This window comes from Pagrus pagrus (genome assembly GCF_965226575.1).
Source record: "Pagrus pagrus genome assembly, chromosome: 16".
NCBI lineage: Eukaryota > Metazoa > Chordata > Actinopteri > Spariformes > Sparidae > Pagrus > Pagrus pagrus.
The window spans coordinates 22,975,722-23,003,380 of NC_140200.1; the positions used below are offsets into that span (position 1 = coordinate 22,975,722).

The 27,659-nt window shown below is 40.4% G+C and overlaps 1 protein-coding gene across 6 annotated transcripts in view; it reads left to right on the forward strand.

Moving 5' to 3' along the window:
• The window catches only part of LOC311271528 (unconventional myosin-VI), a 147,481-nt gene that overhangs the window by 47,019 nt on the left and 72,803 nt on the right, over positions 1–27,659 (forward strand). For all 6 annotated transcript variants that reach the window (XM_084377243.1, XM_084377244.1, XM_084377245.1 and 3 more), the window contains exons 11-12: positions 7,774–7,954; positions 15,070–15,214. In XM_084377243.1, coding sequence (XP_084233369.1) covers positions 7,774–7,954; positions 15,070–15,214 — 326 coding nt within the window. The remainder of the gene's footprint in view (positions 1–7,773; positions 7,955–15,069; positions 15,215–27,659) is intronic.

Genomic DNA, 27,659 nt, shown 5'->3' on the forward strand with positions numbered 1-27,659 from the left:
CAGGTGATAATAGAAAGTTGTGTGAATCAAATGTTCTGTGTAGCATGGCCTCTTAACTTCTTCTGAGTGATTCGGATTGATAACAGCTGCTGACTTTCTGGGCCCATTTTAATGGGGCTTGTCTGATACAGCCATTAGACTCAGACACAAACACTATTATGGGAAAGTCTAAGGAGCTCAGCATTGATCTGAAAGAGCACATTATTGATTTGAGCATGTCGGGAAAGTCACTTGGAGCCTTTCAAAGCAGCTTTAGGTCCCAAGATCAACTGTGCAAACAACTGTTTGTAAATACAAAGTGCATGGCACAGTTGTGTCACTGCTACGATCAGGAAGAGAATGATATCAGATGAGTCAGATATAGGCTACTGGGGTTGAAGAATCTGGTTGGGTGAACTGAACACTGAAGATTTTTTATTTTGGATTTTAAACATCTTCCTATGTAGAAATGAATGGGATATTGTCAATATGTTAGCATCTTATTATAAAAGTGCTGTAGTGAAAGAACAATAAAGTAATAACAGATGTTGCTGTATGTTAAAACAGATGAAATGAGAAAAAAAATCTAAACATTCCTGTTAAAACAACCTTCACGGCCATTCAAGTATAGATTTATGAGTTTAGGCGGTGCACTTAAATGCACCATGATGTCCTTGCTGAACAAAGTGTAGTAGATTTAAGAGTTTATGATGTGCACCTGAATGCACCGCGAGTGTCCCACTCCGACACAGACATGGAGGAGGTGTTTTATTTCGTTTGACTTCAACTTTTCAGTTTTAAGACAAAGAATGTGTCAGTGTCTTCTTTTCTAAAAGTTATGTGTCAAATGTCAAGAGCTCGTAGACTCAGTCAAAAACTGTTGACCTTGTAACGCAACAGATTTTGTGCACTCTCAAGAAAACCTTGCAGTTTCTTAAGAATGAATGTTTTGATTTCACGGTGTGAGCTTTTCAGATTTCTTTCCTTACTGCAGCAGATAACTTTACCTTGCAGTCACTGATGAATGTCTCTATCTGCTTGCGGTTTGTTTTCAGTAGAACTTGTTCACAGCTTGATTTGCAGAAATTTGTTTGCAGATGCAATGAAAACTTGTTCTCTCACCTCAGGCATAAACCCAGACAGTGGAGCAGAGAATGCCTCTGCGGAGCTCCGTTTGAATATATGTGTGTAATTATGAAGGCTGCTCCACTACAACCACTTTTAAGACATGAACCTTAATAACTAAGAGCCTCTCAGATTTTTCATTGGTGTTGTTCTGTTTGTGGCCTGCAAACCAGCTCTGCTTATATAATCTAATAATTTCCTGAATAAGTTGAGATGCTTATGTTCAACCAGCAAACATTTTAATTAGCAGCCTGGCTGAGAGGCTCAGCGCAACACAAAGACGTCTAATAAGAAAACCTCGTCATGTGAGATGAGCGCCTTTGCCTTCAGCCTTTGATTAATTATGCACAAGTATTCCATTACTGCGGCTCTATGTGGCATTTCCCCACAGTACAGCATTATTAATTATTATCGCCATTAAGAGGAGCACGCAGAAGAGATTTGTGCTGTGTGTCCTGCTGAAGATGGTGGATAAGAGTATTCTGCTGAGACTCATAAAACCAATCCTATAGACTCCTAATTAAATTCATCACTTCCTCTCAAACAGAAGAATTATTCTGTAAGTCTTTGCATTTTCTCAAACCCCAAATAATGTATCATCATCTGTTTTATTAAATGCATACCCCTATCTATAACTATTTATTATATATCCACATAAGCTACGAAAGGAACAGAGCCGACTGTGACTGCAGGATCTCTTCTGGTGTATCAAACCAGCACAGACAAAACTTCTTCTCTCTTGAAATAAAAAATACATCAATAGACAAGACCTTGACAATGATGAACTTTAATGCAGTTGCAGTTTAAAAACAACACGAATAAGCAGAGAGCACAAGGAGCAATTCTTGAATCAAGGTAGTTGCATAAGAACTGATGTAATGTAATGCAAGTGATGTCTCGTTTTTAAATGCTCTCCGTTTAATATTAATGCCTCTAAATGACCTACATAAACACAGGAGACCATTAGCGAGAACACTGGCTGTTTCTAGACAGTTATTGTAGTCATTCTTAATGTCTGTCACTGGGTCGGATTCTGAAAATTAAAACCATTTCTTTTTTTTATTGTGGAGTGTTGAGGATGAACTGAGAAAAGAAGCTGCTCTGTTGTCTGGAGGTACGGCAGCAGATACTTCTGTACTGGCTGCAGAACAACTGGCTCATAACATAATATTTCATGTTAGCTTTGCTGCTGAGCTTTATTTTGCTGTTAGTTGATTATTATGACGACATAACTTTTCTAGGGAATGTTGATAACAACAAAATTGCTATTACCAAGCAACTGCTTCTGGGTAACACGTAGCCTTGGTGTATGAACGGCACTAAAACACAGTTACCTTAGCGGTGTCGCGATTCAATTTGACTTTTGATTCAAGCTCACGATTCGATTCATTTTATGTTCAGCACTGACAGCCATGCCATTTGTAGACTTTATCACCTCTGGATTTGTAAACAAACAAAAAAAGATAGAAATTCACCTTTGTTCCAAAGTTTGGTTTCTTAAATCTGTCCAGAGTGAACCCTCTTCCCAAACGAATCAATAAAGGATCTCTTACAGAGCCACAAAACATTACCTCATTGCCATGCATCTCGCAAAAAGCTGTGATTAAAGAAGAAAAATAGTATTACAAAAAAAGTATCTCTTTCATTTGCTTCCAAAACAAAAGCACGCACAAGCCAGATCAAGCTCTTTACGTCAGGAGGAGGTGGTGTTCAAACCACTTGTGTCAACAGGGGGCAGCAGAATCAACAACATGAAAGTTCCTTGTAGCTGCTTCAAATTAACATACTTTACCCTACAGATGATGACATAATGTAGTGGATTGTAACGTAATGCAACTTAACATAATGGACGTATTGGACCCCAGGAAGATTAGCTGCCATCGCATCAGCTAATAGGTTCCCTTAAATAAACAAACAAATAACGTGACGTAACAGATGTTTGTCTACATTACTTGCCAGTCCAACACAGTTAAGCACATAACACAACGTAAGCCAGTTGTTTACTTACTTGTTTTCATAATGTAGCGTAGCATAACATAACTTCCCCTGACATAGTGTGCCTTAACGTGCTGTAATGTGCTGTGAAATGCAACATAATGTAACACATCTGTCTACATTATTTGCCATTCAAATGCAGTTGAACATAGATAGATAGATAGATAGATAGATAGATAGATAGATAGATAGATAGATAGATAGATACTTTATTTATACCGAGGGAAATTTGAGTGTCCAGTAGCATACAAAAAACAGAACATACATTACACATATATAATACATAAAATTAAAATTGACAGTAGCTACAGCTAACATGTAACATAACGTAAAATATTTGTTTCCTCACAAACTAGTCATTCATGACGTATCATATCAAAGCTTCATCAACAGCTGTGAGAAACTTCACCACAGTTCTGCAGCTTCTCACTGAGCTTTAGCACTGAAGTTACCCTTCAGTTCAAACAGCAGAAATATGCTTTTAATTGAGGTCGTAACTATAAAGTTTAAGGGGCAGATTTCACCCTGATGGTTCAGGAGATTGAAATGGGAGTCTGAGATCAGTTTAGTGGCCTCTCCACAGGCCAGTTAGCTCTGAGTGTAAGTGATGTACTGGGGACATAAACTTTAAAGCTGCCTGGTACCATTCTGCACATTTTGTTTCCCTCTGTGTCATTTGTAGAAACTAGAATGAAAGAAGTTCTCTGCTGCATTTGATACTAACCTGTCTGCGTCATAGGCATTTAGATGTTTTGAATTACAATAATTTGTGAATATTTTATCTAATTTGTCAGATTCATCTGATGTTCTCAACAGCAAAAATCATTTTTTTAAAACTCTATTAATCCTTTCTACGACTCCCGAATGTGTTCACTTATGCTCACTCGGAAAATAGTCCTTGTTTATAAAAAACAAACTCCCTTTATTCTGACTTCTCACAGTGACCTGCGGAGATAGATAAATTAAAAACATCCTGTATGATTGGTTCAAAGATCCGTCTTGGATTTTTTTGTATTTGACAAAACATCTTAAAATGAAATTCAAATAATGCAAACACTCTGTTTCCAACAACAGACAGATGAATCAGATATTGGTCCTCAGAAGAAACACATGTAATGATTTTTTTCTTGGAAAGTAAACAGTCAGGAGTAAATACAAAGTTTCAATGAAAAAGAAAACAATTAGGACAATATGATAGGTGAAATTGAAGAAACTGTGGAGACATTCAGAAAGGCGACAGCAACAGCAAACTGAGCCCCACATCCTGTGTAATCACTGCAGGCCTGTGCGTCACAGTCACCTCACAGTGTTGAATGTTTTGTATCAGCTGAAAGGACGAGTATTCCCCTGAGAAACGGCCTCAGAAAAGTTTGCTTTATTTCACTACTTAAGGAAAACGAGCCTGTCAAGACTTGGCAAAATAACATCTGCAAACAATCCTCAGCTTTGTGCTTTAGCTCGACTCTCAGCAGGAGGGAGTCACACCTCTCTCGTCAGGTGCTTCAGCCTCATTCATTAACATAAATGCTGTTTGAGGCCCGCTGTAGTCGCAGGTGCTCTGTGCTGTACTCACTGATACATGATGTACTGTATGTCTCCTCACTGCTCCGTCTCGTATCTCACAGGATGACAAGGTGATTTGGTGCTTTTACATCTTGATCTTGATGTGAATGTTGGGAGCGCTGGCTTCACATCTTCTCTGAGTGTCCGGGTGTTAATGCATGCTGATTTATTTAATCTTTCTTTCACCTCTCCAGTGCTTTGTATGGTTTCCTACTTTTCCTCTGCTGTGTAGAACCTGTGGAGCGTTTCAATCAGGATGCTTTTGTGTATCTGAGAATGTCACAGTGCAGTGGTAATATGTAAACATACGTCTCCCCAAACTGATTGTGTCCGCTTCCTGTTTTGTTATAACCTGGCAGACCAGTTTCAAAAGCACAGCAGAAAAGAAAATGCTGATTTGAAAACAGTTTATGAATCCAAATGTTAGACATAATGTTTATTAGCTTAAAATCAGTGTATTGGTAAGTCTGCAGTATTGACCGGCAGCCACAACAGATCAATGCTTTTGCAGAACAACAGTATCCAGGAGGCAGTTTTTAATTCATGAAGATTGTTATTCATTTTGCTGATCACAACCCCCCCTGAGGTCCATGAGCTCCAAAAGGCTTAAATAGAGAAGCACTAACTTTGAAATTATGGGCCAGTACTGATGTTTATTTGTCATTGTTGTTGTTCATTTTGGTTTATTGATATTTATTCCCAAAGAAACAAAGAAATCTTCTTTATAAAAAATTGAGAGGACAGCAGAAGATACTCCATATAAAATGATCCAGTTTCCCCCAAATCTGTCATCACGGAGGCCCAGGCCTTGGCACGTCTTTCTTTTTATACATCCATGGCATCGTCAAAAATATAAGGAGGGCACTTATTTGAAGTAAATTAATATATGTCCCTGACTGCGGTTTCTTAATGGTTTTCCATTAAGTTGCAAACTCTAAAATGCCATGAAAAATACCTGCAGTACTACTGACTCTGCACCAAACTGCCTGTCCATCTCATGCTCCATTTACCCAACACTGGGAAAATGACTTTTTTTTTACTATTGTTGGGTCTGATGCTGCCGCAAAGTTGAGATATATAATGAGACATATGTGAGAAAAACAGTTGCACATCGATTTTGACTTCATGGGATCTTTGATGTGGAATTTTCCTGTAAATCCAGCTGATTACAGAAAAATCCCACTGACGTCTCACTACTCAACAGCCAAGTATCCTTCTTTCAATATGTTGTTATAAGAGTAAACATTTTTGAGAAATCTTAGTTATCACTTTTTAATAGACAAGAATGAAACACCAATGTCAAATTTTCTCCATTTAAGTGCAGTATTTCCAAAGCAACAAGTGAACATTTTTAAAGATACCCCATCTTGCATTATTAAAGTTGCCTAACTAAATCTTTGGCCACTAGGGGGCAGAAGAACACCAGAACAAGCCCAATATTGATTTATGCAGGTTTAAGATGGGGCTGGGCAATATGGACCTTAAAATAATGTTGTGATATTCTTTTTGGCTATATCATGATACATTACGTCTCAGTATTTTCCTCAAAAACATTTAGTAAATGCTAGAACTGAGGACATGATTAAATATCACAATATTTTTGAGTAAATCCTTGGATATCGTTATTGTAGTGATGACTACACAATGAGATTCTTGATCAATAATCATCAGTAATGTGGATATAATTACTGAATGGATAAAGACAAGTATCAAAACAAGAACAACAGTCTGGTGAGTTCAGAGAATGACATCTCTTTAATGTAATGAGCCTTTCAAACCAGGAAAAGACAACATTTATGTCATATCACCATATAACCATAGATTTCATATCACAATAACTATATAATATAGATATATTGCCTAACCCTGGTTTAAGAAACTTTAAACAGTTACTGGATCACCAAAAAACATTTTTTTCTGATTTTCCTCCCAGATTTCAGACAAACAAACAAAATGACAACCTTGTTAACTGAGGTAATGATGCAGGAAAGAAACTAAACAGAACATGTTGGACAAAACCTGCCTGATGTTCTTTGTGCATCAGTCCAGACTGTCTTGTTAAAGGTATCAGGCACTGCCGGCTCTCCCCATTTACCCATAAATGTTTGCTCTTTGTTGATCCGTGCTCGTCTGATGAATGTTCCCGTCCTTAAACAAAGACACACACATTTTATTTTGTTCTTCAGGTGTCTCAGTTCATTTTATCGGCTCTTATTTGAGTTTGAATGGCATTTTTCTTACCAGATGTAGAAATCGCTCCAAAAAGTATTTCACCTGCTCCTAATGCATACATAAATAATGTTTTTTATCTTCCAAAGTGGTTGTAAGATTCCTCGGAGACCGGCTTTGCAGCGACTGTTGATTTACTTTATTCGACTTCATGAGCCTGAGTGAAGAAGCCAAATGAAAATCCAATAAGGAGCTGATTAAATAGTGGAACCGACTAAGCAGTAGAATTCATTTTCTACTTAATTCTGTCACAGGGGACACGGAGTGGTTGTTTAGCCTGCGGATATCATCACACTGTGACACTCTTGAGTGTGTTATTCAGGTGTATGTGTGTGTTTCCCACTTCAGTATCTTTGCTTTCTCTCTGCTGCACATTGAGATATATTTATGCACTGCTTACTCTGCTTTTTGGAGTTCTTCTGTTCACTGTATTCAAGGAATGATAGAGATAGATGTGCCCAGCACTTGCAGTTACTGTATAACAACAAAGAAGTTAAAGATTCTCTCATCTTGGAACTTGAAAACAAAATAAAATAAAATGATTCTGAAGGATGATTGGAGGCTTAAGGTAGGCCTTAGTTTTTGTTTGACAAAGCCAGACTTTTACTTTAAATAACACTACAAACACTTTTCATTGACCTGGCTGCTGCAGCACAGGAAGCACACAAAGGAGAGAACATGTGAGCAGAATTGTTTAGAAGGACAAATCAAAGGAGGTCAGTTGGTAGAAGGTGAAGACATGGAGGATAAAATTGAAGTCAGAAGGCCAGAATGAATGCAAAAATGGGTTGAAAGGATGAAAAGGGAAAAAGAAATACAAGGGTAAATAAGGTTGTAAAGCTAGAAAGTGTCTAACTGTCTGTGCTCTGTCTCGTCTCTCAGCACTTGAAGGCGGGCCCTCTGAAGGACCCGCTGCTGGACGACCAGGGCGACTTCAACAGGATGTGCGTGGCCATGAAGAAGATCGGCCTGGACGACACGGAGAAGCTGGACCTGTTCAGGGTGGTGGCCGGCGTGCTGCACCTCGGCAACATCGACTTCGAGGAGGCTGGAAGCACGTCAGGTGAGCTGCAGTGAGACATCTGTAAAACACATGAAAACTCACATCCCTGACATAACGACACTTCAAGTCAAGCCCAACATCACAATCGTGTTGCCTCTGTGGGCTTCACAATCTGTACAGTGAACAACATTCTCTTTTCTCTTTTTTTAACCGTCATTATTGCTACATGCTTGCATCTAAATAATGCCGTCAGTGAAGTTAAACCTCCAGTCAACTACAATACATGTGATCGCAAATGTCAGCGTGACAAACGAATCCCTCAAGGACTCCGAATTATTTTGATGATGATTCTCCGTAAACTTCCATCCTGCCAGCTGAGGGTCTGATTCCAGTCACTGTGGATTAAACGTGAAGCTCTGGCTTTGGGGATGTTGTTAAAAACAAAAAGCTATTTATGAGCATCGCCTTTAACCCTAAAAATCACTGAATTTTGGGGAAGTTTCTGGTTCGCAGGAGGAGGAGGAGGGGGAGAATTTCATCATTAAAAGAGTTTCATGAATGTGATGACGAACATGTCGCAGCAGATTAGCATGTGACCTCTTCACCTCTGAACTTCTGAATGTTCTCTAACTAAAACCAAACTAATGATGCCTTTAAGGTTCTTGTCAGAATGTGCATTTTACATTGTGTTAGTTTTTTGTCACAAAGAACAAACGGGTTTATGTTTTCTCGTGATATACTGTGTGTAGTACAATATTCTGTATACGCTCACAGGCCCCATATTTCTGTGTAGAGTACTTTTACTTTCGATATTTTAAATACATTTTCCTAATACTTTTACCTCAGTAAGGTGTCTCAGTACTGCCTTTACTCCCTGTATGATTTGGGCTCAGAGACCACAGGTACGGTGGGGACGATAGTTCGTCATCATCTCTAACTGATGAGTTTTCAGACTTCAGCCCACAGCGCTCTGTGATTACATCAGAAACCATCCGTCTTGCCGGCTCCTCGACTCCTAAACGGCACCAGTTTGGTTCCTAAGAGGCAGATGCCATTTTGATCTCATCCCTCAAGTCTCTGCACTCTGATTGATCGCTGTAATATTCAGCCTCCATCTCCTGTCTTCTCTCTTCAGTCTCATTGTGGTCAAAGATGAATGGTGTTGTGATATATGTGAGGGTGACCCATTGTGTCAGCGCTTGTGTTTCCTGACAGGAAACTTATGATGTACATTTGTTAAATGATCTTTCTTTCACTCAAGGGAAATGAGCTAATTAGATCATTCGTAAAAAGTCATAAAATAATCATTCAGTCAATCTTTTCAAGTATTGTATTCTCTACATTTCAAGAGGCACATTACTGCACAGTTGTCTCAGTTGCTCCACCCCATCTCACGCCTCATTTTTCACCGCCGTTCCGAATCAAACCCTCCAGGGAGGCTCAGTTCGCGTGAAAATCAACTGATCCTTTTGAACTTCGGCAGTGAAGCTCCTCAGCACTCGGTCCCTCCCCCGTCATTTTCTCCCTGCGTGGGGAAGTCGGAGAAGCACAGCTGGGCGTCTATTAAATTGACTGGTTTGCACAGCGGGTGGCTTTCATGGTGCGTGTTTTACAGCGAGTGAGGAGTCGGGAGGTAATCATCCAGTTTTCGAGACCGGCTCGGCTTACAGTTTGCACTCAGGATAGAGGTCTCCTGAGGGGTCGATTTAAGGGAGCTCTTACAGAATATTTATTTGTATTTGGGGAGGCCAAAGGAGCTTTTCTTAGTTTGGAAAATCCTCTAAAAGGCAGACGAATATAGGCCCGCTTAATTCCAATTACACAGAGCAGAAACTTGGGGAATGACAATCATCCAGAAAATACAGACCTTTATAAATAGCTGCCTTCCAAGAATACAGATCTGATGGCTGGACTCATCAGAAACACTGACCTGTGGCAGAGAATCAATCAGTGCCCAGGAGAAGACGTGATCAGAAAGAGAAGATGGAGATCCAGACGGCTCACAATGTGGAACCCACAGGGAGAGAAACACGAGGGGGAAGATAAAGAAATATCTACACATCAGATACCAGAAAGAGAAGCCTGCAAAGATTTCCCACGACTGCAGAGAGTCGTTTAGGGCTCCAGGAGGACTTAAATGACTTGTTTCACACTTCGTATTTCGGTTTATCAGATGTTTTTCTTTATTTTATGTAGTTGTTTTATGGGTCTCCAAGTGTAACCTTTTGTGCGAGTAGGGGTTTTGGGATCTTCCTGCCGAGTGCCTGTCATCTGAAGGTGTGAGGCTATTCGAGTTTTGTCTTTAATATTACACTTCCTCTGCTTCTCGCCTCTTTTCGTGTTTTGATTTGAATTATTTTAAGTCCTGAAGAGAGACGCTACCTTTTAGAGCCTGGATATTTCCCTTAAGCATGACGTAAAATAACATTAAATTAAATGATATTGAAAATGAATGAAGCCAGATGAAATTGGATGCTATGAGTTTGTATTTGTCGGGATTTACTCCTGGAAGACAGTGAATTGCCCCCTCCTGTTGGGGGGTGAGCTCCTGCCCGGAGCGAAGGAGTTTAAGTATCTCAGGGTCTTGTTCACGGGTGTTGAGAAAATGGAGCGTGAGATGAACAGGCGGTTTGTTGCAGCGTCAGGGGTACCGCAGGCGTCGGACCGTCATGGTGAAGAGGGATTTGATTGATTTGATTAACCAGTCCTTTAACCTGTTCAAACCCTCATATGGTCATAAGAGTTTTGATATAAACTACAAAAATGCAAACTTATGCTAAATAGCTAAATGTGGCCTATTCAGTTGGCAACCCGCAGGCCACATCTGGCCCAGAAGCAACATCTGAGTATGTGTTTTTTTGCAGTGAGTGTGTTGTGGTATAGAATACGATATTCAGAGGAACCACACTGAGAAATAGAATTTTAAATTTGCTGTTTTTCACTGCATTCATTTGTGTTTGTCATTACCAAAACTTAAGCTTTTTAACCGGCTGCTATCAAATGGCTGGCACATTTTGGTTTTAAAATCTTGGCCAAATGAATTCATAATTGAACAGCCCTGGGCAAAATGTTTTATTTGAAAGCCAGATGTGACCTCTGAGCTGCATGTAGTACATCACTGTGTGTATCAACTTGATCCAACTCAAATTTGTAGCTCTTAAACTGCTGTTGAGCGAGTGATCAAGCCAAAGTCATCATGTTTTTTTGTCTGCACAATCGTATCAAACAGAAATATTCTGGGTATCCGCATCAGCTTATACACATTCAGCCTCACGTACTTTGTTTGGTATCTCCGTAAGCTTCAGGCTCTGACAGGAATTTCTACACTGCTCAGTGTGTTTGAGTGAAGCTTTTCTGCACAGCATGTTTACTGATGGCTCTGGCAGGTGTGAAAGGATTTTATAAAAAAGAATCTCACTTTTGGAGAACACTCTCTGCCCCCAGATCTTGTCCCGGAGGCGTTGTCTGGCTCAGCAGAATATTTTCTGACAACTCGGTTCTTTTGCCAACGTTTTGAACAGATTAATTGGCAGTTTGATCTCTGCATTGCGATCTATGCATTGCACCGTTTTGGATATTATAAAAATGTGACCATCCACTCAGCAAAGTCGGGGCTGCAGAGGTGAAACTGGCCTGAATGCACTCGGCCAAGTTCGGCCCATAAATCACTGGACCTTTGGCGCCTGGAGGAGAGTCTGACAGTCGGAACTCAATTCTGCTCAGGACTCGACTTATTTCAGAATAAACAGGGAAATCTATCAGAAGAGGCTGCAAATAATGAAGCTTAATTAACCAGGAGTTAGGTTTGAGTCCTTGGCTCTGATCTAATATGTACCCTGAGCATTTCCTTCAGGGTCTTCCTCAGACATTGATTTAATATTAGCTCACTTAGCTTTCAGGACTTATTGATTGTTCTCATTGATCAGAGAAGTACCTCCAGTGCTGTGAAGTGTTGTCACCCCACCAGCACATGGGTTTACAGGCTGTCCATGTACCTATTGATCCAAACTTCACAGATACACTCTGATAGTGTTTGTGAATACATAGTTATCATTACTTACTTTGAGCCACATTTGGCCCAAATTTAAAATCAAGCTTTTTAGAAGCTTCTGCAACTAAAAAGTGAATCCAAAGACTAAGTGCCTTAAACGTGCATTCTGTCTAATAGCCAGCAGGGGGCGACTCCACTGGTTTCAAAAAGACATCCAATTTTATGTAATCGTATGAGAAAATGACCCTACTTCTCACTTGATTTATGACCTCGTTTTGTAAATTATGGTCTCATTTAGTAAAATTGACAAAAAGTGGGTTATAATTTATAAAAAAACATGTCAGACTGTCCAAAAGAGAACAGAAAAAAACTACATAAATTGCCATAATATCTACATTTATCAACTGCTGATTATGAGCACAACAAATCATTAGTTTGAAAAGTAGCAGAGGGTTTTTTGATGTCAATCTCTCTTAGCACTGGAGGAGAAGCCTGAAAGTGAGATCCTACCAAGCAGACCAATCCCAGTCTTTGCGGTCCGCGTCGCTGTGACCTGCAGTTACATTTCTTAGGCGATGCATGTCAGGCTGTGGTGTAGATTTATTAGAAGTTTGGAAAAGGCTGATTTAGGGCGTGGCTACCTTGAGATCAACCAATTGCCCAAATGGCATGTTCTCAGTCAGATCCAATCGGGATATCCTCCCCAGCTCCAATCTTGTCCAGATATGGTCACTTCTGACTGCAACAAACCCAAGATGGCGACGGCCATAACTCCAAACTCGAGGCTTTTAAAACGGTTGTCTGCAAACCAATGAGTGACGTCATGTAGGGTTCACCCTTGATTGCAGCCCAAGGACATGGTTAACAAGCTCTTGATTGTGTGTTTAATGAGCTTTCACATTTGTGGTGTCAGGTCTTATCACCTTTAACTCCCCTCATCAGCTGCTGCAGCCCTCCTGATGACATGTCGACCCTCCATTAGAAAAACCCTCTCTTTCCCTTCACTGTTTGAACAGAGTTCCCTGTGTGTCAGCTCCTCTCTCTTCCACTCTCAGCCCACCCAGTTTCTTCTGGCCTTTGTTCATTCCTCCCCGGACCTGCACAGTTCACAGCTCGTGGGTGTTACTCTCACTCTCTCCATACATAATGAGCGCTGTGTATTGCCCTCACCTTCAAGTAGGGCGCACGTAGGCCCGGCTTGTCAATTTGTCATCATGGAAGTGCACGTTGTTGCAGGAATGCGGGGGATTTTAAAAGATTACTTCATTCATATTTTACACCCACTTAATCCTTCAGCAAGTCGAGAGACGAGGCCGGCTCCAGCGTAGAACAGAGAGAGACGAGCTGGTGAGGTCAGCCACTTCATGCAGCGAACTGTGGAGCACTCTGCGACCTACTTGACATATATGTTCATGGTACATGTATGTTGAAGGAAACTGTGATGAGAATATCAACTCCACCATTAAAGGGCAAGAATGAAAGTCAAAGACCTCAGTGTGAACTAAACATCAGATGACATCAGCTCATTTGCACCAAATCCCAGAAGACATTTGACGACTTCGTTAAAAACGTTACTCTTTATGAATGCTGATAGTTGATGATCAACATCAATGAATTATACAGGGTCAACATGGCACTAGCACTGCTGTTTATTAGCGTTTATGATTACGTTCCAAAGCTGCGGTTGATATGGATGATGGAGTCACTACTTTTGGGGACATTTTTGAAAACGTCAGATCTTCCAGCAAAGATATCATTTGAGTTTCTGAAAGTTATATACGACCTTCACTGGAGAGGCTGACAGACGCTTCAGTCACACTGCTTCTACTTTATCTTTGACAAATATGACGTTCAGTTTGTACGTGTGGATTCAGCTGTAAAAACTTTCCATCCATCTCTCCACGTCAGGAGTTTAGAAGTTGTGGCTAACTTTAAACTTTCTTGTACCTTTTAGTTTAAAACAAACAGTTGTGATAGAGTTTTCTGTGTAATTTATTTAAGGAGGATGTTTAAGGTAAGTTTTCTTGCTGCCTTTTGACTCCATCACTGTTTAAAGTTGTGCTTTATGGCTTTGACTGACTGAGACACCTTCAGGTGAAGAATCCCTTTGTCTCACTTCATGTCGTCTGGTGTTTGTTTTTCTGTGAGTTTTTTTTAAAGCTGTTGCTGCTTTTATCTTTTATATTTTTTTCCTTTTTGACTGTTTTTATGGTCTTATTTTTAGAAACTTTTGCTCTGTTGACTTGACACACATTGTGACCTTGTTCTGTGAAAGATGCAGCACTTAAAGAACTTTACTTACTTTTTCTTTGTCTGTCAAAAAACTTTGTAAACTCTTTTTAAATGGGCTGCTTAAATAAAGTTATCATTAGTTATTATTATTAATACTTGGAGCCAGGCGATGCATTTTCATCCATATAATATCAAGATAAAATTGAGACATGAGTCCAGACATTTTATTAGATTTTTTTTCAATTTTACTATAAATTAAAAGAAAAAAAAGTGAATGTTTTTGTGATTGTTAGTTCTTGGCTAAATAAAAAGTTTATTTCTCTTCTGCTTCTTAGGTTAGTGTAGTTATGACAGCTGTATAGCAGTCTGCCACAGTGTTATATGTCATATTTTATTTTATATAGTTTATTCCTTTATTTATACATATTGTATGAACATTGTTGAGAGGAGTCAGAGAACAAGAATTTCCAATTTTGCTTTAATATTATTATTGTTATGACAAATAAAGAACTTAAACTTTACTTTCCTAGATTACCCATAAAGTCTCAGCTTTCACTCAAAGGGGTACTGAAACAAAGATTATCATAACAGTTTCTTGAGAGTTTTTGGGCTTATCTGAGTGTTCTAGCTGAAGTGAACCTCATGTTTATATTGAAGTAATGAAGTCAAAAATAAGTGAGTGTTGATCCTATCAATCAGCCCTTCCTTCAGTGAAGCTAGATTACAAGCTGCAGGGAACTTCAGTCCAGCGCGAGAATAGCGGACCCCGCCACTACTTTGAACTACTTTATAGAAAGGTGACTGATGATATTTGTAAAAAATGCGGCTCTTTAATCACTTCTTGGATCTCCCGGCCCTTCCTTTAAGGAGGGAGGTTCTTCGCCCCAACCTCACCTTGCCTCTGCATCCTGTTTTCCTGAGCCTGATGTTTGCCCTCCTTCTTGTCTTCCAGGTGGCTGCACCATCAAGAACCAGTCGAGTCAGACGCTGGAGCACTGTGCCGAGCTGCTGGGCCTGGAGGAGGAGGACCTGAGGGTCAGCCTCACCACCAGAGTCATGCTCACGTCAGCAGGGGGCGTCAAAGGAACAGTCATCAAGTAAGAGGCCTGCACACACACACACACACACACACACACACACACACACACACACACACACACATACAGGTACACACATACAGGGACACATAAAGATTTTGATAGCAACCGCCTCAATTTTTAAGAGAAGGTCTTTTGTGGCTGATGGGAAATGATTTATTTTTTCCACATTTTTAGATGTGTGTGATTCAGGGACCTAGTTCCAATAATGTCAAATAAATTACAGTAAAAATATATGTCATCACACACTTATACATAAATAACAAACTGAAACACACTAATGGTGCCAAAGACCAATAAATCAATTTAGTAACTGATTAAAATACCTTATAAAAAACCCTCATAAACCAAATCCCTTTGGATTATTGGACTGTTGTTCAGACCATTTCAGATTTGCCCTTTTATGGATGAAACAGTTAATTTTGTTGTGACCAATTTTTTATGTAATTTCGACATGATCTGCAGGTGAACATCAACAAGTAACCACTGTTAATACCATAACATGCTGTAGAGGCATATCAAGGCATGAATTGATAAGGGAATAAATAAAACCGAAAATAATTCCCCAGAAACATCATATTTTTACCCTCTTCATAAATCAATAACTTAACATTTTAAGCGTAGTATAGACATAAAGACATTATAATATATGTGCAATATGTAAGAATTGGCCACCTCTCAAATTCATACTCCAAACAAATGGGGAACAGCATATAGTGAGAGTAACTTGCTCAGAGAACTAACTGTTCCATTGGCTATTAGCTCAGTAAGCAGTGCAGTTAGTGGTATTAAGAGACAGGATGTGGCCGCTTTAGCTGGTTAGCATACTTACTTCAGTAATTATCTTTGCAATTCATACACGTCTCTGACACAACTCCTTTTAATGTTTTAAACTAAAATTCTTACATATTGGACATTGCAGTTCTATGCCAACTGGGAAAACTCAATGTTCTGAGAAAGTCTGTGTGATACGATTTAAAAACTCCAGAATGGACTGCTAAATGGACCCTGTCACAGCAACGGTTTGTCTATCACTAGCTGTACTCAAGCAGAAAAAAAGACAGGGTTTGAGAAATGTAAAACAAATAATTGAATTTTTTCTCTCCTGTAAAATATCTCACGACCCCTCAAACTCTGGAGGAGCCCTGACCCTCTGGCTGTGTCAATGCAGTCTAACGGCACACAAATACATTGAGTTATTAGCACGAGCGGTAGAGCAGATGGTGGATGTATTGCCTATCTTGTTATCACCGTCCAGAGAGAGGCTCTCTCCCTCCAGCTGACATCAGAATATACAGGAAAGCTAAACGAGGCTCAGAGGAGCGGCTGCAGAGCTGGTTAGCAGTCTGACGGAGCTCCAACAGCTGGCCTGCTCGCCTCCTCGTCTTATTGTCCAGTCAGACATAAACAACCGGATCAGGTTCCAATGTTTTTGCCAAGAGTTATTATGAATAAAGTGGTCGACCATCTGGCCTTTCAGTGAAGCGTCTGGATGCTGGAATTAGTTTGATTTTGAAAAGTTCACAAAGGGCGCTGAGTGCTGCTGGAAGGTTTCTGCTCACATACTGTATACTGTATAGTGTTGGTGCAACTATTTCTGCATGAGTAAAGTCATTTCCTACATTTCCCAGAAGGCTTTGTGACAATCGTGGTGCAGGTGGCGTGACTTTGTCATGTGCAATTAAGCTAACTTGTTCCATGACGGCCTAAACACGGCTCACGCTCCCCATTAATGGGTGAAGAATCGCTTGGTGAATTCGGCCTCACAATGACAGAAAGAGCCAAAATCAAATGAGTGACATCGCTTTGAACACTTGACCGCCACAAGCCGGTTATCACCATGGTAACTTTTCTGACACATCCTGCTTAAAACTCAAAACCTCAGAAAGATTATGAGGCCTCGCTCTCATTGTCTGAATTCATACCAAACATCAAGATAAAGAGAGCTCAAGCCTTTCTGCTCCACAGGAGGTTTCTGTCCTCCCTGTGTCTGTATCACATCCAGCATTACAACTGATGGACATTTAATATTCATACTGATCTGATGGTCTGTTTTCTTGTGAAGGTCATATAGAGGCATCAGTATTAAATGAAATAGTTCCTTGCTGTACATTTAAGTTGGGTTGACATTTAAAAGAATTGTGGTTCGACAGATGAGGGACTACGCAGTGAGGAAAATACCTAAAATGGCAATTTGTTGCTTGTCAGACCGGTTCTCAGGCTTTCTTGATTCAGAGGGGATTTCCGGTTATGCTAGTTGGTTTGCAAGTCTTTAGTTTAGAGGAAATGGTTTTGTGGATCTGGTCACAATTTTGACACTCATGTGCCGTATTTGTGATGAGCTTTGGTGTTCATTTTGAGCAAAACTTTTGAATGTGTACTTCTGGTTGAACCTCTTTTTCACTAATTTTCTACATTCCTCACTAGGCTGCGCCGTCATTTAATGTAATTTTACAGGACATCACACATTAATCAACATTTCTAGCAATGTGCGACTGTTTGCAAGCTCACTAATTTTTAACTGCAGTCGTTTGGTGAGATGTTTTGAAACATATAAATGCATAAAACATGCAAAGATAACAAGAAGCTTTAATGGAAGAAATGGCAAAAAAAAAAAAAAAAGAATTCTCAAGATGATGTCGACTGTCCTTTTACCAGCAACAAGCACCGAATCTCACATCCCTCCATGCAGACGTTGAATAGCCTGTGAGAAACGGTTTAATATCATTGAATGGCTGCCACGTCTGTGCAGAACATTTTCAAAAAGGTGTTTTAAACATGTTATGATTCTGCGATACTTCAACTCCAAACTACTGGAAATGTCTTAATGTGACACCATGTTGTCGTCCGGGGAAATAAGCAAAACCATAACACTACCAAACAACAAAATGACTCCTGAAATACAAAGTTCCTCACATGTTCCTGTTTCAAACAGAGCTGCAGGATAGACTTCATACTCTGAATCCAGTGGAAAAGAAAAGTAATCATTCTTTTGCATTATCTCCCTTTATTTCACTATGAACGTCCATATCACTTCACATATCCCTGTGATCTTGGCAGTGTTCTGCCAAAACATTACAACTATCTTTAGGTCATTTTAGCTGTTTTCTCCCCCCTCAGTGCCTCTGAAAACAAGGGAATTCCTATTTACAGACTCTTTACTGAGGGTGACCTTTATGGTTTGTTGCAGCTTGAAACGGGTCACAAAATATGCTGATAGACAATAACCTCCTCTAACATTATTAATGGCTCCTATTTAGAATAGAAGGGTGAATAAAAGCAAGATTTATTCAGGCAGGAGGAAGCGAGGCGCAGTAAACATGGTGGTTTGTCTCATGTTGGCTGCTTCCTGAATATCAGCTATGTCTAAAGATATGTACTTTCAAGATATGTTTAAGTATGAAGTATGTTCTTTATCTATTCATATACGTCCACTGCATTTAGGATGGGATGCCTCCTCAAAGCAGTCACCTTTAAAGAAGTATTAGTGTGTTTTTATGCACCTTAGATGTCCAGGAAGGTTTGAACTAAGGGCACAATCTGCTTTCTCTAAAGCTCGTGTTCGTACATTGAAATGCTCTCCAGTTACTGATAGCGCCACATGCTAAACTGTGAGAGGCCTAATTTGCATGCACTGTGCTGAATTAAAAGTGACAGTTAGCATGTTGGAGCACATATGGCGCTCTTCTCCTGCTGCTGCAGAAGTTGTCATGTGTTTGTGTGAAGGAGATTGTCTTTGGATTTAATTTTTTCACGCTTGGGTTGAGTTCAAGAGCGTCCTTTACCTCACATCCTGCTATGTTTTGAGTTTTTTTTGAATGAGTACTTGGAAATTATTTCAGGTGTTTAACTTGATTGATTGATGCATTTAGGTTTGTCGGTAGATTGCATGTTGCAGCAGTAACAGACCCGCAGTTTCTGGTCCAGTGTACACCATTTACAGGCAGATGTGCGCCATCTAGAGGCGAAAAGTAAAGCAGTCAGTGTGCTTTGAAGTGAGTGCCTGTCAGATCATCTAAAGGCTGGTTTATGCTCCCTTCACGTCAAGAAATAGAGAGGTCACTTTTAAATAATATGACCATCACTTCCCACATACTTCCCTGCATTCTTCACTAAGGCAATACAACCACTAGAGGGCGCCGCTCAGAGACAAATCGGTTTGGCAAGGACCTCCCCTTTTCCTTTGCCACTGTCCACTCTCTTTCCAGCTGTTCTGTAGTAACTGTCTCTGCTCGAGGGAAGTATCATCATACAGATGTGTGAAACTTCTCACCAACTCACTTAAGCTCTCCTCAAACAGTTCTGTATTTTGTAAAACTTCTTCCTCTCTTCTTCTGTGGTCGCACTTCAGCCGAGAACTGTTTAATTTCATTAATGTTTGCGTCCTGCCCTGTCTCAAGCATGAGCCTCTATTAATAGTGTTTTCTTCATCTCTATTGGCAGCAGGCGTTTTGCTCTGCCTTTAAAATCACTTAATGATGATGTGAACAGATATAGCGACACCTTTCTGTCACCCTTTATTTTCCTGAAAACTGATCATTTCGAACTCGGACCACAATCACAGTGTTGATCACTTTGGTCCAAACTTAAATATCTCAAAAAATTATTGCATGAATTGACAGTAATGAAAACATTCATGATGCCTCGATAATGTTTCCTTCTGTCTTTGGTGACCGTTTACTCTGGTGCCCTCATCAGGTTGAAATGTTTGTTTTTTTAGTAAAATATCTATCAACATTTCCATGAACACTGTTCAGAGAATTCATATTTCCCTTGGAATGAATTGTAATAACTTTAAGTTAGATCCTAACGGAGCATCTGCACATCTAATCACATTCCTATCAACCTCAAACACACTTTGTATGGAGTGCTAATTGGCAAATGTTAACATGCTTACCCCCAGATGGTAAACTTGGGAGACATTACACCTGCTAAACATCAGCAGGTTAGTATTTAACCTCTTAGAGCTGCTATCATGGCTGTAGCCTCTTGTGGAAATGATGATTTAAACATTTTCCACCATTTAGCTGAGTGACTGTAACTGAAGGGTCATGAATAAAATGTCAAAGTGAAAAGCGATGACTTCTGTGAATGGATTAACGTGTGACTTGATGACAGATAAAGACCTGAACGATCTTAAGGGCAAGAAGTGAAGCTTCTACAACCAGACAGGCAGCCCGGGCCATTCACAGCTTTACCAATTGGCTCCGGCTTAACAAGATAAATGTGAACCTGTGGAGCGTTACGGAGGAAGAGGAGGAGGAGGAGTCGGGCTGAGTATTATACCATTTTAATGGCTCAGTGCTCGACGCCAAAGGGGAGCTTCAGGTTTTAGAAGGCACCTCTGGCTCAGAGCTGGAGAGAACAGATACCTAAACAAACCACCCTGTCAGACCACGCTGCTCTTTCATGGAGGTTCAGTGCAGCTACTGAGTTAATCCTCTGAGCCATGAGGAAGATGAGACACAACCGCATACCAGGAGCCAGTGATGAGAAAGTGATACGACGCTCGTATCCCGACTACCCAGGAGGCTGTTAACTGAGTTTAGTTTGACCCACAAGATGGGTCTCTTTTGGTACAGGACTTTGGTACAAATATGGCTGATCAATAGCTGAAGTCGGTTAAAATATAAAGCACGTTGCCAGCAAAACGACAGTATGCCTCACCTGACCTGTGATCCTGTTGAAATATGTTGAAATATGTTGAAATATTTTTAACTTTTAGCTCGTGCGCCATGCTGTTTTATCAAAAGCACGCTTTAACAAGGCAGCTCCTACAGAGACGAGTCTCTCTGTGATCGGGACCCCCTACAGTACTTGTAAGTAACTTTCGACAGGTAGACGATCTTTACACATCCTTTAGTATGTTATGTTAATAAACTTTCCTTGTCTTGTTGGAGATCAAGACAAACAAGTATCAACCTATAGTATATTGAACATGTTTTCAAGGAAACACCAAAGACAAACAGTTGATATAGACATGTACAGACAGACAGAGTGACAGCCCCCTCGAGCTAAGTCCCTGTCTGCATTTAGCCTGAACCCAGTCGCTCTGAAGCCTGTGATTGTTTAGCTGGCAGCTCGGCCCCAGCGCACACACACCATCTGAATGCCAAGCCACTCGCTTCAATTTCAAACCTCCCACGCTAATGTTTATTTCTCCTCCTTTATCTGTGCAGAGAGGAGCCGGCCAGATGAATTAAAAGCTGCTTCCTGTCTTTGTCTGTGTCTCTGAGTGTCAGTCGACGCTGCCCTGCCTGTCAGTTACACTCTCCACAAATGGACATGTGTCTGACAGCTCCCGGTGACACTTTATCCCTCGGCTTAATGCATTTATTCAGCTTCTTCTCCCAGATTAAATGTTTAACACCTGCACATCACCACCACAATTTGGTATAATTGCTGAAAACAAACAAAACCATCACACAGAGGACTGTTTCAGCTTCCACGCCGTAAATAGAAGCCAAGATATAAAAGAAGTGTTTTTTTTTCACTTCCAACATGTTTATTCTCTCCATTAAAGCCAAAAGGAAAACCTTTAGACTGAGAAAGCAAAAGATCCTCTTTGCACAAGGAGGCGGCAGACTTTCTGGTGACAGCAGATGGTTGGGGGGGATGGACAAAAAATGGTTTCCAACATGTTCATCCCCTTCAGGGAGGAGGAGGACTGATGGGAAGCAGCACAATAAAACCAGTTTAATGGGAAATGAAGTTTTAATATACAGAAAAAAGAGTTGTACAATCAGTTGTGCTTGTTGTGGTGTGAATTTGTTCAAATCAGTCACTTTTCTACTGTCGATAGAAAGAACATAAGGTCTGAAACAATAACTGTCTGATTAGGTTCAAGTAAGATTTGAAGGAATATTTAGATGAACATGTAACTTACTGCCTCCTGAATCTTCTGAACAGACAGAATTTGATTCACGACTAAAATTTGTCTCGAAATTCAATGTTGTTGGATTGATTTCCAAGTTTGACGACAGCGTGTTTCCAGACTGAAGAGAAGACTACTGAGAGCCCAGTGAGTGATGAGCTCATCCATTCAGCTGCAATAAGGGTTCACGCTGATGTCTGAATAACGGAGACAGCTATCAATCATCTGTTGGACGGGCTTCTTTTAAACGATGTCTGTGGCAGACAAATGATCCTCTTTAAAACACAGTGAGGGAAGTGAAAATCATTGGCTGGCTTTGCACCGCTAACTCTCTGAGAACTGACGCTATAATCTAATACAGTTTAAGACCGAGGAAGCTGAAAATTGGAAAATACTGACTAAAAAGTTATGCTACTGTTGGTCCAGTGTGCAGGATCTACTGGGTTTTAGGATGATCTATTGGCAGAAATGGAATATAATGTTCATGATATGTTTTCATTAGTGTATTATCACCTGGAACTAAGAATCCTTGTACTTAGAGTCCGCCATGTTTGTTGTGGCCACTGTAATGATGATGAGGGGTCTTCAGTTGGTTACAGTCTGCACCCTCACTGCTAGATATCACTAAATCCTACACACTGGACCTTTTAAGTATGAAGCTAGATGAAGTTAGCCTAGCTTAGCATAAGCTAACTTGGGAGCATTCACACACTATTTTAAGAAGGTAAAGAAGGCAAATGCTAATGCCAGAGCTATGATTGATTTCAAGCATTGTTGCGTTCTTGAGTGTTTCACCTAAAAAATCGCAACGCAATGCAAGGGTGAGCTGCAGAGTGTTGATGCCTGCGGGCGCTGTAGCATGAAATGACAAGAGAAAGCGTTCGCCTTCTGTTTGGGTTCACCTCTGCTCAAACAACAACAGCTGACCATTTTGAAGAAGCTCTAGCTGAACATGTTCGCTGGCATCGGCATGTTTATGACATTTGTTCTGTGCAGTATGTAAAACGGCACACATTTCTCCATGGACACCCTGTTTGTTTGCTACTGCAGTCATAGAGGCGCTCTGATTAATTCGATATCATCGCCTTCACCTACGTCACTTCTGTTCCGTAAGTAAGAGACTAAATGTAGTTTTTAACCTAAAGTATGATCTTTTCCTAAACCTAACCAAGTACTTTTGATGCCTTAACCGAACCAAAGCGCAGCCGTTTGTTAAGGCCAATGACAGTCCAACAGTCATGATATGTGAAGGGTTGGAGCACATATCCTGCGTGTGCAGTGCGTGACAGCTGTGCTGCTCAACTGTGGCGCCTCATGCATGTGCGTCTGATAATAACCAAATAAATGATGACCTGATTTCCCTTTGCCTTTGTTGAAAGAAAGGGAGTGGGAGGGAGAGAAAGAAAGAAAAAGAGAGCACTGGAAAAATACTGTAGTGAACAGTAGTGAAACACTGATATGATGTCGACACGACTGTCTAAAAGTCGTTGTCAGGTCTAATGTTGCAGAGAAACTGCAACATGGCGCTGATGAGAGTGGCAGCCTCTCCAGCAGCTCTGTCTGTGTCGGGTGTTTTTTTGCTCTTTTCTCAACTTTGTTTCACAACATCTGTTATCTCCCAATTTGCATTTAGTTTATCTCATTTGCACTATTGAACTTGAATCACTTTAATCGGCAGTACATGCACTGTTGAGCCCTGTACAGTTAAACTACCTCAGTTTGCACACTGGTGGCTAGACTATCACATCATTACTGTAGGTGTTTTTTGTCATTATATTCTGTTCATTCTCTTAAATACTTTGTCATACTCTTTTACTATACAGTATGTTTGCTTTTGTGTTTTGTATGTGTCATGTAAGCTACTGGATTTTGAAATGTCCCTCTGGATCATTAAAGTATCTATCCATCTATCTAGAGGGTTCCTGAAAAAATAGGCGGAACTCAAAAACCCTAAAGGACACGCCGCTGCAGCCTCGCTTTACACGTGTGTGAGCCGCGCTGAGCACGGCCGCTTTGACACGGGCGCCAAACGTAAAGCGTGATGTGTCACCTTGCACATGCACAGGATCTGTGTTCATTCTGTAACCGCATGTTAAGTATTATTGCTTATTTGACCACAGAGTGCTTCATGTCAAAAACTGACTCTAAGAGTGGAGGTAGAGCGCCACTGACCAAGCTGCTGTATTTGGGAGTGAGAATGTGTTGAAAAGAGCTCAAGCTGATTATGTTGCATTTACGAGTGTTTCTGCCCTTTTGATGGCAAGCCTTGTTATTACGCTATAGATATCTGAGATTTAACGTATATAATGACTCCAATGACCTCCAGTGCCTGAAGTGTTCGTAGCCTCCCTCTTTTTTTTGTTTCTTCTTCTATAGAGGGCATCCTTGTATCCCAGACTGACTACAAATTAAAAACACAGTATTTCCTGAGTGAAATTCTCCCCCGCAAACGCCACCAGACCAGCAGCATCCAGAGCAGCAGATGTTAAAGCTTCTCTAAAGTGGATAAAGGTTGAGTCAGTGTTGTGTTAAAGCAAGAAGCAAGTGGTGACACAGTCGCATCCGTACAGTTTTTATTTACATGAAGATTTCATTATTACTCTGAGAAAAGTGGATAAAAATGAGACCAGTAGGTGACTTAAAGAGATGCTGCTGGTTGGACCTCTGCCAGCTGGCTGCATCACCCGAGCCGGTTATTTACTCGTCTGGGTTATGTAAGCGAGAGTGCAGACGGCTCTGTGTGTCGGGCTGAGAAAGGCCGAGAGACAGCAAGAGAGAGCGGTGGAATAAAGAGAGCGAGCGTGGGAGGGAGATCAGATTGGGAGAGAAAATTAAAATATGATATTTGTGTTTTTGTTTCCTTTAATTTTAAAAATTATTTTCTGCTCTGTATACTTAACAGAAATCAAATTATGTGCCATGACAGTGAAGCAAATTGAAACTCTGAGTGAGAGTGTTTCCGTGCAAGTAAACATGTTGTGTGATATAATTGTGTAACCTGATTTCGCAAAGTAACCCAGTTTCTTTGTGTGCCTGTAAACACCCTTTATTGAAGGAGAATGGAGGCGAAGGAAGAGGAGAGGAGACAGACTTCATGGGGAAACAGATGGAGAGCTGGTTAATGCACTGATCTCCAGATTTGATCATTTATTCAAAACTTAAAGAAATAATGATGATTTATTCTTGAATTTCACAAGTCAGCAGCTATTATAAACTTTATATTCTGCTCATCTTGGCTAAAAATACCATTTTTGCTTCCATGATCAAACTTGATATCGTCAATGTAGATATTTTACACATTGCGCAGACCTAACCTGACCTTTAGTTATATGTAAATGCAAAAAAATTGAGAATATAACAAAATACAATGATGGTAAGGCCATAAACAATCTTGGGAATTGAATGAAAGATCCCTGTATGTTCTAGTGAGACCTAGACAGTGGAAAGTGGCACTTGTCTGCCTGCAAATGTTAAAATTGAAGAAATGTAGACACAAATATTGAATGATTGAGTTAAAAGATATCAAACATTCTTCTCCATGAACAGGCATCCTTGTAACTTTGGTGAAAAGGAATTTGTCTTTGAAGGCAGTGCTTTTCTTCACACTGCTCTTTTTGTAACTTCCAGTAAACTTTTCTGAAGAGTTATCAAAATGTGTTTTTCGTTCTTTTTCTTATATTTCTTATTGTCTTAGAACTAAAACTAACCATTGCTTGTTGGCAGTTCTCCGTGGTGTGGTAGGATGAACAAGACCAAGTTCAGGGATAAAAATAACCAACCCAAGCACCAGAATAAATGTTAGCTCAGTACATTTTTGCAAAACTACAGATAAGTTCAAACTGGATGTTTCTTCATGTTGAATTTTCTGTCTCTCTCATCAGAACGCTGTGATTATGCTCTGGTTGTGTGTAGGCACAGAAACCACTTGGTTAGGGTGAGAAAGACATGGTTTGGCTTCAGAAACCTGTTCTGGTCTCCTAAATCACAGATGTAGATGGTCCTACTTCACATGAAAAGTAGCTGGTTTTGGTCGACCCAAAAACGCCGGAAATGTCTGCGGTTATCCTTGAAAATACCAACTGATGACTTGAACTGTGAGCCGTTTGGCCGCCTCATTGGATGTAATAACGCCACTACATTCCCCTCCGCCTCCTGCTGTGAACATCAGCTAATAAGCATATAATGTGAACGTGATGTGATACGTTTGGTGCAAATGTCAAGCTTGGATGTATCTGTGGTTTGCAGAAAGTTAAGTGCTAACATAATATCCTGGAGACTGGGCTGAGATAACACAGTGCAGTTCAAAGTCCTGGCCAGAGGCTACTAATTAAAATGCTTGTGAAATTAATAGTTATTTCTTACATACTAATTCAATATCTTTTCTCTCTTAGGACACTTCTTTTATTTGTAAAAGCCCTCAAATAGGCAATTCCTGACATCCTAAGAGAGTCTTAAACTCATTTCTTATCTGACTGAACCTCAACACCATTTATTGCGCAAAAATACGGAAAAATTGAATGGAAGCACAAGTAAGTCATTAATTAAATTGATTTAGGAAGTTTTGCCAACTTGTTCTGTTTAGCTCATCATGGCTGCCATTAAAATCTGCAGACTAACTCACTTTGGTCTATTGCTGATCTTCATGTACAGACTGTCTCGCATATAAAAATGTGCTCATTATTCAGAAGGTTTCTAAATGAATGGAAAGTGTCTGAACAGTCACGTCAGGTCATCATGACTCAGACTAAAAGAACATAACTAAGATCTCACAGTTCTGATTAATCCAAACAAACAACCGATGAAGCACTTAAACCTGAGTCGCTTCATTACGAGTCAACAAAGTGACTCAGCACCACCGGCGCCTTTCAGGACCCTTTAAGGATAAATGAGTCTCTGCTGTGAAGAAGTTAGACGACACTTCAGTCAACATACATTATATTTTCCTTCAAAGTGGCACAGTTTGTCTTTTATTAACAGCAGACTAACTTGAACTTGTGCCGTCGGGTCGTGGCAGCATCCACGAGTTTAATGACAACTAATAACTAACATTTGGAGAACCTGCTGCTTCACACATTCCAACTGTTTGACCAATTATAGTTTTGGTGTCACGGGTCACAGCTGATCCGACTGATTTCACTCCAGTGTTGACAGTCGGTAGATAAAGTCATACAGTGTGTGGTGGTGAAAGATTGAAGGAACACACCGACAACGTCTCCAGAGCCATTTCTGGAAGCTGACAAGAGAGTAAAATGAGAGGATTAACTCGAAAATGAAAATGAAGAGGAAGAGTGAGATGACGAGAGGAAAGATTGAGCATCAGATAATGTGAAGGATAAGCGACAAAACGATGGGAAAAGAGTGACAGGAGGGAGATTATAAATCCAGACAGGCAGGGTTGTACAGCACTTAAACTCAGAACAGGCAACATCTAACGTGAGTGTAATTTCAACACAGCGAGCCACGGAGGGAAGGAACGAGTGGGAGGGCGAGGAGAAAATGGCAGATGCCAATCACGGTGACCCTGCCCGATGAGGTCGTCAGTTAACAGCTTGCGAGAGTCGAGGGGGGATT